Source organism: Vulpes vulpes, chromosome 8 (genome assembly GCF_048418805.1).
Source record: "Vulpes vulpes isolate BD-2025 chromosome 8, VulVul3, whole genome shotgun sequence".
In the NCBI taxonomy this organism is placed as follows: domain Eukaryota; kingdom Metazoa; phylum Chordata; class Mammalia; order Carnivora; family Canidae; genus Vulpes; species Vulpes vulpes.
Window position 1 is genome coordinate 76,758,006 of NC_132787.1, and position 13,746 is coordinate 76,771,751.

At 45.7% G+C, this 13,746-nt stretch overlaps 1 protein-coding gene across 2 annotated transcripts in view; it reads left to right on the forward strand.

Moving 5' to 3' along the window:
- The window catches only part of MALL (mal, T cell differentiation protein like), a 28,685-nt gene extending 15,208 nt beyond the window's left edge, over positions 1-13,477 (forward strand). For both annotated transcript variants that reach the window (XM_072767165.1, XM_025994341.2), the window contains exons 3-5: positions 7,079-7,246; positions 9,272-9,394; positions 11,812-13,477. In XM_072767165.1, coding sequence (XP_072623266.1) covers positions 7,079-7,246; positions 9,272-9,394; positions 11,812-11,874 — 354 coding nt within the window. In that variant the 3' untranslated portion in view covers positions 11,875-13,477. The remainder of the gene's footprint in view (positions 1-7,078; positions 7,247-9,271; positions 9,395-11,811) is intronic.
- Positions 13,478-13,746: the final 269 nt, after the last annotated feature.

Here is a 13,746-nt window from a genome sequence, read left to right on the forward strand (position 1 = left end):
GTGTGTGTGTGTGTGTGTGTGTGTGTGTGTGTCTCATGAATAAATAAATAAAATCTTTAAAGAAAAAATAAATCACAGTGCACTGGGCATGCAAGTCTGTGCCTTGTATTGGCCCTAGAGCTTATTCCCTTTGGTATACAACAATTTGTTCATTCTTTTTGAAGGCTGCTGAGTGTTCCACTGTGCAGACATAATTTCTTTGGTCCTTTCTGAACGAACTTTTAGGATGTATCTTATCTTTTCTGGAAACAACAAGGCTCCACTAAACAGCCTTGTACATCCATCATTTTGTTCCTGTGCATTATTTATAGGACAGGGTCCAAAAAAGTGAAATTGTTGGATCAAACAATATGTGCAGGGATCCCTGGGTGGCGCAGCGGTTTGGCGCCTGCCTTTGGCTCAGGGCGCGATCCCGGAGACCAGGGATCTAATCCCACGTCGGGCTCCCAGTGCATGGAGCCTGCTTCTCCCTCTGCCTGTGTCTCTGCCTCTCTCTCTCTCTCTCTCTCTCTCTGTGACTATCGTAAATAAGTAATATAAAAAATTTAAAAAAAACAATATGTGCATTTAATGCTATGACTGATATTGTCAAAATAATACAGCAATCTATGGCACTTTTAAGTAAACTGGAGATTGCACTGGATTTCACCCTGGAGCTGTAGGTGGGCTTTGAAGGTCTGTGAGTCCCCAGGTCTGTAGATAAAAATCGTGCGTGTACATAGGTACATCTTTCTAGGGTGACCAAAACTTTCATCAACTCCTAAGAGGGATCTGTGCCCCCTAAATGTTCTCTCACTTACCTGGTTGATTGGTCTACCAGCTCTCCCAGAAGTGAACTTCTCCTCCCTCAGGAAGACAGGCCTGGGACACTCTTTCCTCTGGGTCTTTCTGGGGGAACTTCTCTCTTGTTTTCTGTGCCACTCTGAATGGTTATGGCTAACATGGCTAACATGGTTACCCCAGACTCACTGGGTGCCAGGAAGGCTTAGCTAGTTCTCACCAGAACCAGATGAAAGAGGCAATCCCTACCTCCTCTGTTTGATGGACAGGGGCATGGAGGTACAGATGAGTCAAATAACCTGCCCAGCAGGCAAAGCTGGAATTGTAACCCAGGAGGAACAATGCTGCATCCCCAGCCACATAAATGGGTGGGTAAGATGGGAAACAGAGAGACAGATTCCAGGGGTTCTCAGTTCTAACTGCACCATCTGGGGAATGTGTAACAATGCAGCCTCTCTCACTGGCTTGGTCAAAACCTCTGGGGGAGGATCCAGATGTTGGGGATTTCTCAAAGACCCCAGGAGTAACAGGACTCAGAGCACAGATATCCATGTATTTTAGAAATCTCCTCACCCCTACACCATATTTTCTGTTGATTCTTTTCCTTCTTAAGCAGTTTTCAAAATAATAAGCATTGGTGATATAATGAGCATGGCTGCCTTCCAAAATAATAAACATCCTTACCCAAAAGTGACCCCAAAAAGGGTTTAAAGTATCATTTTCAACTCATGGACTTCAACCTAGTTGATATATTTCAGTCCACAGGTGTTATCCTTATTTGAAGCTCAAATTGTCCCATCTTTGGTCAGCAAGAGCTTTCTGAAACCTCCTGACCTAACCCCAGATGCCGTTGAAAGTTTTCTCACTCCTGGTTTGACAAGATGCTCAGGCCTTACTTCTCCTCCCCAGCCCTGGAATCAACATTTCTCCCAGGGTGCAATCTCGGTGCTGCTACTCTCTTATTATATTCTAGTGCTTTAACCAGCTCTCTACATGTGAGGGACCTATTCTCCATGTTCTAGAGAAGAATAAGTGGCCAAACTTACTGTTAAGCTCCAACCTACCTTGAGAGATCTCTTCAAATTTTGGCTCAGCCTTTGGAGAATGTATAGATGACTAATCTGTGTTTGTTCATGAGAAACAGATTCTGAACAAAGTTGTACTTGGAATACACTTGATCACAATATATTACTATAATAACATATTCTTCCACTTTGAGGGCCAGCCCCAAACATCTAAAAATATCTCCTGCTCTTGGGAAATACAAACTGAAGGTTAAAATAAGAGAGCAGTTTAACCTGCCAAGAAAATATGGAAAGCTAAATATAAGTTAAAAAAAAAAAAAAGTAAAGACAACTACTTGAAACTGCCTAACCTATAAAGAATCCAACCTAGACTGTTTGGGGCAGAAATGAGCTAACAAATACTAAGTTTAAATTCACCTGGAGTTTGTCCTTGGCCCTGGTCCCTTCTTCTGTCCAGAAGGTAGAGGGTGTGGAAATAAAAAATAACATTCCTCTGCGTCACATTGATTATGCAACACTAAAGCCATTTCAGAAGATTCTAAGCAATTTGAGTAGCTACCCAAATGCTCAGAGGCCCCTGCCCTCAGAGGTGAACGCTGTTGTGAGAAGAGATCCAGAGCTGTCCTACTCCACATTCCATGTGATCTCAGGCTCAGGCCTCTCCAATATGGCACCACGTCACAGTGTGGTGAGAATTTAGTGCTGACACATAAATAATGTGCATTTGGCAATGTCTGCCCAGGGGCAGTCTCTGATGGCAGGAAGGGAGGCAGGGGCAGACCTCTCTGCAGGCACTGACAGGCACAGTGGTGCTGAGGCACCCTGACACACCTCCAGGTCTAGCAGAGGTGAACTGGCAATAATCAGTGGCAGGAATCAAATGTCAGCTCTCTGGTCTCAGAAAGCTCAAGGGAGTTAGAATTGCCACAGAGACTAAATGAGGCCATCTGAGCGGATACATTTCATAAACTGAGGTGGTAGATGTCATCATTGATTCACTCTAAAGAATGTTCTTTGATTCCATCCCCACCCATTTTGTTTTAGGCCCTATGCTAGGCACCATGAATATAGCAGAGAACAGCACAGAGCATTCTCTGCCCTCAGAGGTCTAATGTGAGTCTAGGATTTTACAAGTTCTGGTGCAATCACTAAATCCCAAATATCATTCCCACTACTAGCTAGCATTGTTTGGGTGTTGACCGTGTGCAAGCATTTCTATGCATGTCCCAAGTATTGATGGGGAGGATGCTTGGCAGGTGCCCAAAAGCACCAGCAGCCCCTATCACTGAGATTAACATGCAAGAGCCCAGTTCAGGGGCGACAATGGCTTCTGTCCCTCAACAACCCCTCTTTGGGATAAGCTAGCCAACTCACTCACAGGCAGCCCCAGACCCAACCCAAGATTTCCAAAATTCATGGGGACAGTGATTATTAAGATCTGGGGAAATGTGAGGACACCTGAGTGCCTCAGTTTGTTAAGCATCCAACTTTAATTTCAGCTCAGGTCATGATCTCAGGGTTATGAGATTGAGCCCCGTGTTGAGCTCCACACTGAGCACGGAGTCTACTTAAGGTTCTCTCTCTCTCTCACTCTCCCTCTGCCCCTGCCACCTGGCCCCAGCTCATGCTCTCTCCCTCTCAAAAAAAAAAAAAAAAAAAAAAGAAGTCTGAGGAAATGTACTCCCAAAGCTGGTGCTTTAAGTGAAGGCCAAGCTTCAAGAGGTGTCTGGAGGTGTTGTCCAGTCCAGCAAGAGCTTTATGGTCACCCTCTTAGTCTACTTTGGCTTCTCACCTCCTGTTCCTTTTCTTAAGAGCCCATGAAATCTCTATAATTTCAAAAGTACTCTTCTTCTCCAGAATAATAGCAGTGGAAGCCTCATAAAGGATGGTTGACATATTTATGTCTATGTATTGTTTATTTGTAAGATGAGAACTGCCAGTCTCATAAAGGCAGGGATATGTTATGAAAATCAGAACTGACAGTTGCATATCTTTCAGCTAAACTAGACAGACGTTACATGAAGTTGTTTAGTCTGGAAGTTCTCTAATTGTATCATTCAGAAATGACCTACTCTCACAGTCATTGACAACCAAAATTTACCAAACATAGGATGAAAAAAGTGAGCAGGAATGAAAGTTAACAGAATCCACAAGCTGCACAATCAAGCACCAAGACTGAGAAAATGGAATTATCAGATATTGAATATGAAATTAATACCATGCAAATTTAATACAAAGACACCTATACTTCAACACATTGTATAACTATTGCACAAACTGCAAAGCCACCAAAGGCAGAAATAAGACTCCCAAAGCAATCAGATACCAAAGACAGATTCTACAGAAGCCCACCAGTGCAACAGACAGCTCTCCTCTCAGCAGCAACAATGGCAGCTGGAATATAACGGAATAATATAGGAAGATGTAGAACACAGTGGGAAAATAGAAGTGCTGAAAGGAAATAATTATCAGGGGAAAAATAACATTTTCTGACAAATCAAACTGGCTACTACCAACTGCCCTTTCCTAAAGAAACTAGTAATGATTGTACTGCAGGAAGGAAGAAAGTGATCCCAGAAGAAGTATCTGAAATACAAGAATATCTTCATGACTCAAAGTAGGGAAAGGTTTCTTAAACTTGATCAAAAATCACAGTCTGTAAAGGAAGAGATAAATATATTCAGTTACATTGAAATTAAGAACTCATTTCATCAAAAGGCATCATAAAATGTGTGAGAAACATACTGGGGAAATATATTTGCAATGTTATAATATTCAATGAGATCCACACTATTAGAATTACTCTGAATCAAAAAGAAAAAGGCAAACCCACAAGAAATTTGTAACCAATAAAAATTTTTTTAATTTTACAGAGGATGAAATACGTGAAAGTAAGCTCATTGTTATCTATAATCATAAAAAATTAAAATCTAATTAGATATATAGAAATTCCCAAGGAATATACCAAAGGACAAAAGAAAAAAAAAAACTCTTCTTGCACTAATGAGTTTACCAAGTGCAGGATACCATGTTAACACACAAAACAACAGATCATGTTTCTATCTACTGGCATTGAACAATTGGGAAATGAAATTTGTAAAAACCAATACTATTTACAATAGCTCCCAAAATAAAATAGTTAGGCATAAATATAGGATGTGTGTGTAGTATCTGTATGCTAAAAATAACAAAATATTGGTAAAAGAAGTCAAAGAACTTTTCAATAATTGGAAAAGCATACCATGTTCATGGATTGGAAAACTCAGAAAGATGTCAGTTCTCCCCCAAACTGATCTATAGATCTAACACAAAATCCCAACAGATAGATATTCTACATATTGACAGTCTGCAGCTAAAATCTGTGTGGAAGGCAACAGAATTAGGGAAGAGGATGAGCTCTCTCCTGAGAATGGGCAGAAATGTGAGCCATCGGCATTGACAACTCTTTTGATTACTGTAGATTTACAGAAAGTTTTAAAATCTGGTAGTGTGGGCAGCCTGGGTAGCTCAGCGGTTTAGCGCCGCCTTCAGCCCAGGGCCTGATCCTGGAGACCCGGGATTGAGTCCCATGTCGGGCTCCCTGAGTAGAGCCTGCTTCTTCCTCTGCCTGTGTCTCTGCCTCTCTCTCTCTCTCTCTCATGAATAAATAAATAAAATCTTTTAATAAATAAATAAATAAACAAACAAACAAATAAAATCTGGTGGTGTGATTCCTCCACACCACAAACCTGGGAGCCATCCTTGGCTCTCTCTCTCCATCACTACAAATCTCCAGTGGTGGTCTATTAATCCAACACATTCTCTTTTTTTTTTTTATTCAAAATTATTTTATTGCTTTGTAAAAGAAAAAATTACCAATGATGCCATGTAAGAAACAGAACATTATGACTATCTTTGGAGGTCTCAGTACACTCATTCCCAGTCCCATCACTCTCTCCCTCAGAAGGGCCATTCTCAGAAAGTCCTGAGGAGAACAGTTTCTGAGGGTATTGAGGAGTAGCAATGAGTTCTAATTTTGTATCTGTTGGATTTGAGGAGCTTGAGGGAGCAAATCCAGGACTGGGTTGGGGCAAATGAGGTGCTCGAGGTGCAAGATTTAATAAGGCACTCACTCTCAGGGTTCTACAAGCACAAGGTTGGCCCCTGCAATGGAACATCTGAATAGAGACATACAGTGAGCAACTGTATATATGGGACTGAAGGTCAGGCTATATGGCACTTAGAAGCATAGATTAAAAAGAAAAAGAAGAAGAGGAAGGGGAAGAAGAAGAAGAAGAAGAAGAAGAAGAAGAAGAAGAAGAAGAAGAAGAAGAAGAAGAAGAAGAAGAAGAGATTTAACAGGAGTGAGGAGAGAGAAAACCAAGGAAGCTCACGAGGACATCCTAAGGAGACCCCAGAAAGTAGAGGAGTAGAGAATGTCTGAGACAAATCAACAGCAAAACCACTTGGTGCTCTCATATTGACCCTCTCCCTCAGGCCTCTAACTGATCATGCTATCTGGTGAACATTTAGTTCTTTCCCTGGGCTGACCAACGTGGGTATAAATCCAGCACAAAAGCAAAATTTTGGTATTATCTCCACCAAGGGGATAATAAAAGGCTATACAGAGCAAAGAAGTGATTAAACTGGAATGTATTGCCCAAATGGTATCTGACCACAAGAGTGTCAGATACTATCACCCAAACCAAATGCCCACAGGGCCAGGCGGGCACTGTGAGTGGGTAAAGGGAGCCGAGGAAAGGAAAAACTATTCCATATTGAGAGTGAGCAACAGAAAACATGCCACAAAATGGTGTGGGGGTAAAGAAGAGGTGGTCCACTGAGAACTCTAGGTCCTTTTTAAAGAAATGGTCACATCTCATTTCAACCTACTCTGGCCTGGGAGTGTGCTCACTAGTACTATGGATTTCTTAATAAACGTCTGCAATCTGAATTTTTCACATGAAATATCCTATTTTAAATATTGGCAACTTATTCAGAAATGTTTTTTAAAATTTTGTATGCCAACATGATTTGTGCCAAGAAGACATAATCCATAGGCCAAATTACCCAAGTCCTTCTGTCAGGGACCTCTGTGTTAACCACGTGAATTTTCTAAAAAAAAAAAAATCCACTCTTCCCCAGGGCCAGTCTTCCTTCTCTATTTCCCTCTTGGTTCACACCTAACTTCACCTGAAGAGCTTTTAACTAGACAGAGGAGAAGAGATGCCCTGCAAAGGAAAGTATACCCTCCACAAGCAAATGACGGCTCTTCTTTTGTTTTTTTCTTACAGATATTTGGGTGCTGGGTCTGGATCCTGGTAGCTGCCACCCACGTAGCGAACCCATTACTGCAAGGATGGGTGCTGTATGTCTCACTCACCTCATTTCTCATCTCCCTGATGTTCCTGTTGTCTTACTTGTTTGGATTTTACAAAAGATACCAGTCCTGGAGAGTCCTGGTAAGAACCAGAGGGAGTGACCCAGGCCCCTGGGCTCCTCCTGATGTCCCTCCTGGGCCTTCTGGGCTGGGAGGGAGAACCAGAGACCAGGCACCAGAGGCGTTTTCAGGACTGGGCCACTCTGGAACCAAGACTTTTTACTTTAATGTGTTTACTATTAAGCCAGAATGAAAACATTCCTCTGCCACAGTAAAGTTTTCATCATATTCCCTTCCATTGTCTTTCATTTTAGGAATATACATACATATCCTATATCAAGCACATCCTGACTCATTTCCCTTTAAATTTTATTTATGGTTAAACTGTTGGAGCAGCATTAAAGGAAATGATAGTGGGTGGAAGGAAATCACCCCAATCCCACTGTGATTCCTATATTCCTTGCAAATCTTATGTAAAAATGTACATATAATCACACTGAACCATTAATTTTGGATGTCAATTCTTTCATTAATATTATGTCATTAAATTGTTTTCATGTCACATCATCTTGATAATCATTTAAAATTTTTCTGTTATTAAACAATTTGGAATATACACAAAAGCAAGGAACATCATCCTGTGAACCCGTAAGTAACCATAACCCAGATTCCTGCACTAGTAAGATATCACCACACTTGCTGCACTTAGCCTTTTTTTCCTAAAGGAATTTAAAGCAAACCCAAAACATCATATCATTCCATCCTACACACTTCAGGATGCCTCCAAAAGATATGCACGTTTTCTTACATTATCATGCTTATCTGAAGTTATTATCAATAATTCCTAGGTATCATCTAAGACCCAGGCCATATTCAGCTTTACCCAGTTACACCTGAAATGTCTTTTTACAGTTGGCCTGTTTGATAGCGATCTTCACAGGCACCATGTGCTACACGTGGCAGTTATGGTTCTTGGGTATCTTTAATCTATAGGATGGGTCTCCCTGCCAGTGATCTTCTCCTTGAAGAAGGAGAGTCAGCTGTCCTATAGAAGATCTGACATTTTGGGTTTGTCTGTTGGCTTCTTCCTGGTGTGATGTGACTTGCTCCTCCAAGTCCCTGAATTGAAGATAGGTTAACCTTTCTGGCAACTATTTCGTTAAGTGTTTCCAGTCACATCACAGTGACTCTTCCAGTGTGACAGGCTTGCCCCCATCAACTTTTTCCCAAACGCTTTTTTTCAACTCTTAATGAGTTTGCCTGAACTGCATATCTCATCAGGGGTTGCAAAATGCCAATTTGCCTATGATGACGTTCCTTCCAGAATTGGTTACCACTTTTTTAAAGATTTTACTTATTTATGAGAGACACAGAGAGAGGCACAGAGACACAGGCAGATGGAGACGTAGGCAGACAGCCTCCTGCAGGAAGCCTGATACGGACCTTGATCCCAGGACTCCAGGAACATGCCCTGAGCCAAAGGCAGACACTCAACCACTGAGCCACCCAGGCATCCCATAGGAGGTCTGTATAATGCTAATGGTTACGAGCATAGGCTCAGAGTTAATCTGGCCTGGGTTCAAATCCTAATTTAGCTATTTATTCACTAACCTTAACTTTGAGCCTCTGTTTCCTTTTCATTTGAGCTTTCCATTTCAGGTGTAACTGGGTAAATCTGAATATGGCCTGGGTCTTAGATGGTACCGAGGAATTATTGTTAATAACTTCATATAAGCATGATAATGTAAGAAAGTGTGCATATTTTTTGGAGGGATACTGAAGGGTATATAGAATGGAAGAGTACTGATGATAAGTAGTGCCTTGTCACAGTTGACAAGGTTACATGAGCTACCTGAGAAAAGGCTTAACATGGAATAAGCACTCAGCCAAATGTTGGCTCATATTGATATCATTGTTGGCGTTTATTAATCCATCATTGTTCAACGTATCGATAGTTCCTCAGAAACACTGCAGAAAAAGAAGCAGGAGTCTGGGGAGCAGGCTTATCTCTTTTGCTCACTCCTCCCAGCTGTCTAGTCAGAGAGGCAAGTGTCACCTGCTGAAGTACCCACCTGACACTGGCTGTGCCCCCCCTCTGCCTTTGCAGGACAGCCTGTACCACGGCACCACTGGCATCCTGTACATGAGTGCCGCTGTCTTACAAGCACACGCCACCATCGTGTCTGAGACCCAGGACCTGAAGAACTACTTCATAAACGCTGCGGCCTCGGTGAGTGCTGCACAGAACCCCGAGCCCCTGGGGAGCGCGTCGCAGGAGGCTCAGCTCTGCCTCCTGCAGGCCGGGCGACCCTGAGCCTCAGGCTGAAGAGGCCTTGAGGGACAGGAGGTGTGTGTGCGGTGTATGTGTGTGTGTCTCTGTGTCTGTGTGTGTGTGTCGCTATGTATGTCTGTATGTCTGTGTCTATGTCTCTGTGTCTGTGTATGTGTCTGTGTGTGCGTGCGTGTGTGCATGTGTAAACAGCCGGGCACAAGCTCAAAGGGTACCAAGCACAGGTCCAGGTGTCATCTCTCATCTCCTGCTTTTCCCGCCTCAGCCTTGCTCACTTGTACACCCAGTATATCGCCTTCACGAATTGGAGCGCATCTCTCTCTCCTATTGAAAATTCTTCCATGGCCCCACTGCTTTGGACAGGAACCCGAATTCCTCAGCATGCCCAAACTGTTCCAGTGTCCTTTTATTTCAGTGACAGAAGTCCACAGGGCTGTTGGCTGACGGAATCCAGAGCCAGGTGGTCCAGCCAGTCGTAGGGAGAGCAGGACCCCCAAGACCTTAGGTCCACTAGGACCAGAGACTCAGCCAGCCTGCCTGCCTTCCTAGGCGCCCCCTCACTTCTCCCTCAGTGGAATGGCGCCCTCACTTGGCAGCTTGCTCACAGCCAGGAGCTTCCTCTTCTGTAGTGGTCTAACCTCCCTTATTCCTACTTTGTAAACTTCTCAGAAAGGATCTAACACCCAGACTGGGTATAAACCCAACAGCGACCAGTCACTGTGCCCGGAAAGGTCAAGGCCTGTGTCAGCGTGGGAGTTCCTGCAAGGATCAGGTGGCAGCAGGAAGGGTTACGGGGTGAGGTGCCATTCCCCATTGTAAGAATGGGGTGCCAGTCAGGCACTAGGATGGCCACAAGGTATTCCAGCTACTTTTCCCTCCTCCTCCAACTTTTTAAAAAGATTTTATTTATTTATTCATGAGAGACACAAGAGAGAGACAGAGACACAGGCAGAGGGAGACTCAATCCCAGGACCCCAAGATCACAACCTGAGCCAAAGGCAGATGCTCAACCACTGAGCCACCCAGGTGCCCCCCTCCTCCAACTATTTTAACTCCCCTAAACTCCTGACTCCAGCAATACCCACACACCGCCCTCCCATGGTCTGGCCTGGCACCCTCTGGCCTCTCTCCTGCTGCTCAGATGCTCCAGCCAGGCTGACCTCCATGCTGCTGCCTGAACACACGACACCTGCTCTCACCTCCTCCTGGCAGGGACACCGTTTCTCCAGGAGGCAAATCCCTCACCTCCTTCTATTCCCTTCTCACAGACCACCTTCTCGGGGACGCCTTGCCCTTCCCCCTTCCAAGCAGGCCCTGTACTCTCTCTGGCTTATTTTCTCCTGGGCATTCATCCCCATCAAACCTGCTACTCTACTGGTTTATTTTGCTTATTTTCTGCTTCTGCCACTAGAATGTAAGCACTGTGAAAATAGGAATTTTTGAATGTTTTGTTCACTGATACAGCACCTGTTGTTTTAGAAATATAGCAGGTGTTTGAAAGATATTCATTGAATGAATGAATGAACAAGAAGAGGGTGTAAGTGGACAGGGGGGCAAAGTGAGGCTGGAATGGTCATCCAGGCCTGGAAGGCCTGTTAAAGGCAATGGCCTCTACCCTGAGAAGCAGGGACTCCTCACACAGTTTCAACTACACGATGGGAGCAACAAGATCACAGCTTCTTCTTGGGACAGATTAGAGGGGAAGATTAGCAGAAGCGGGCAAGTCAAGGCCACGAGAAGTTTTGGCGAGGGCGAGGGATGACAGCGATGGAGACGAGGAAGGAGTGGGCATACCAGGAGATGGCCAGGCAGTACACGCAGATGGGTTTGGGGGTGGCTTTGGACACGGCAGTGGGGGAAGGGAGGCATCAGGCTGGTTTCCGTCGGGTAGCGGGATGAGATGAGGGTCATGGCACCGCCTGAGCTCGTGAGGCTAGGGAGGAAAGCTCAGGAGTCCAGCCTGGACCACGGAGAGCTGGAGGGGCCTCCGAAGCATTCACAAGGAGCTGACCGAGCAGGCGCTCAGCGCAGAGTGCTGGGCTACCAGATGGACGTGTGGGAGTGGTCGGCGTCCAGAAGCGCTGGGACAAGGGGACAGTGAGAGACACAGGGCCCAGGCGGGGATGGAGCAAGCCTGCTGCTCGCAGATGCAGGAGACTCGTGTGCCCAGGAGAGACGGAGCCTCCGGCCCCCCGGGGATGGCGAGTGTCAAGGAGGGTGGAGTGGCGGGGCCAGCGGTGAGGCAGGGTCAGAACAGGTGGCCTTCCACGCTGCGAGCGCTGGGGGCCCCCGGGATGGAGGGGGGCGGCGTGCGGCCCTGGCCATCGCTAACACAGGAGCCTCCCGTCTTCCTCCAGTTCTTCGCCTTCATCACCGCGCTGCTCTACATCCTCCACGCCTTCAGCATCTACTACCATTGACGCGCAGGGAGCCCGGCTGCAGGGAGACGTGCCCCCTCGACACCTGGATTATCGGCTCCCGAAAGTAGCTTTCAACATTCGCCATCTGGATGACAAACAGAAGATCAACAAGGACATGGATGGGAGGGACAGACCAGCCGCTCAGACTGAGGGATGAGATCGCACTCTGGCCTATCTGCTTGGGCATTTTCGTTCATTATGGCGAATATGATAAAGCTGGGGAGGGGCTTGTTTGCTTGTTTGTTGGTTTGGTTTGGTCTTTGCCTGGAAAAGTAATGTCTCCCCGACAGGGAACCTCACTCTGTTGGAAAACTAATAATCTGAAGCCCTTGCCACCCAAAGGTGGCAGAATCCCAGATCTGCCATTGTCGCGCCCAGTTTGGGGATTCTCACTCAGCCGTGAGGTTCCCTACGGCAGGTTGAAGGGAACATGCAGTCTTGTTCTTTGAAAATCAAAATGGTGCTGTCAATGCCTTCAGATCTGAAGAGACCCACAGACCTGGTTCCTAGTGCCTGGTTCTGCCTTTGCTTTGGAGCAGTGGTCCAAACCCTCTCTCCCTCTCCCTGGGGGAGCTGACAGGGACCAGCCACACTGCCCCCCCCATCCCACACCCCCTTTCCTTTCCTCCCCAGTTTTGGGATCCAAAGAAAATTTTCATAAAAGCAACTTGAGGGTAGATTTGTGGGAAAAATAAGTGACTGACTCTACAAAATTGTGATGCAGTAAGACCTGAGAGAGGGAGAAGGGGAGAGAGGAAGATGCGGCCTGCTTCTCCACTTCTCCGGAAGTCAGGCCTGTCAGAAAACTGCAGGGCTACAGGACACCTGCGCCAGGCCTCCAGAAGCCCTCCTCCTAAGGACCAGAAGCCACCTTTTCGCTCAGAAATGACCATCAAGGAAGGAGGCAGGACGTTCCATGCAAGGATTCTTCTGTGGCCTTCTGTCCTGACATGTGGGACATCTCAGGAGGCTGGAAAGGACCCCCCCACCCCCGTCCCATGTTCTGTGGTCTTCCACCTGCACCCACTTCCCCTGCTCTCCCTTAAGTGGTGCCAGCTGGGTGGGGCCCAGGGCCTCATGCAGTGAACGGTTCACACATCTGGATGTGCAAAGGCATTTGTGATTTGGGGCCATTCTCAAAGAAAAGGCTGGCGTTCTGAACACAGAAGCATAAAATTGAGGTGTTTGATTTCAAAGTAAATGTTTTTCAAAAGAAAGCTGTGCTCTCTGGCATCTCTTCATTGGTGCAGGGGCACCAGCCCCCAGCCTTTGTCTATATCCTGAGTCTCCTGACCCCGGGCAAGGAGGGCCCAGCATGTGTCTGCTATGGTTTTGAAATGAAATAAATTATTACGTGAAAGGGACTAGTCTTAGCCAATTCTAGGGCTTACAGTTTTGTACCAATGTTTTTCTGCTCCTGGGGGTGTAGGGGGCGGGTACAGAAAGCCACCAAAGAGAAAACTCTGGCTCATTTTTGTTGACCACTCACTTTCCTACCATCTTGAAAAGCCACCATTTATCCCTCATTTTATTGCCTGGGATGATTACTGTTCAATATTTACCAAGTAGCCATATCCAAATAAAAGTTGTTTGTAGGTAAAAAGTATTGAGTTGGTCACTTTCATGATGTTAGCAGCCAGAACTGGCCACCATTCCACACATCCTGAGAGCACTTTCACTAGGAGCCTCCCAGGGAGAGGGTTTCAGGGCCCAGCCCACCAGCCTTGCTCCTGGGGCAGCCGCAAGGGTAGTCAAGTTTGTCTCCAGGGCTTGGGGCTTGGGTCATGTCCACTTCAGGAGGGACAGTTTGAATGCAAGTTCCAGAAAACAAACTCCAATTTAGGCAAAGCTGGGGTTGGGGTACACTAGCTG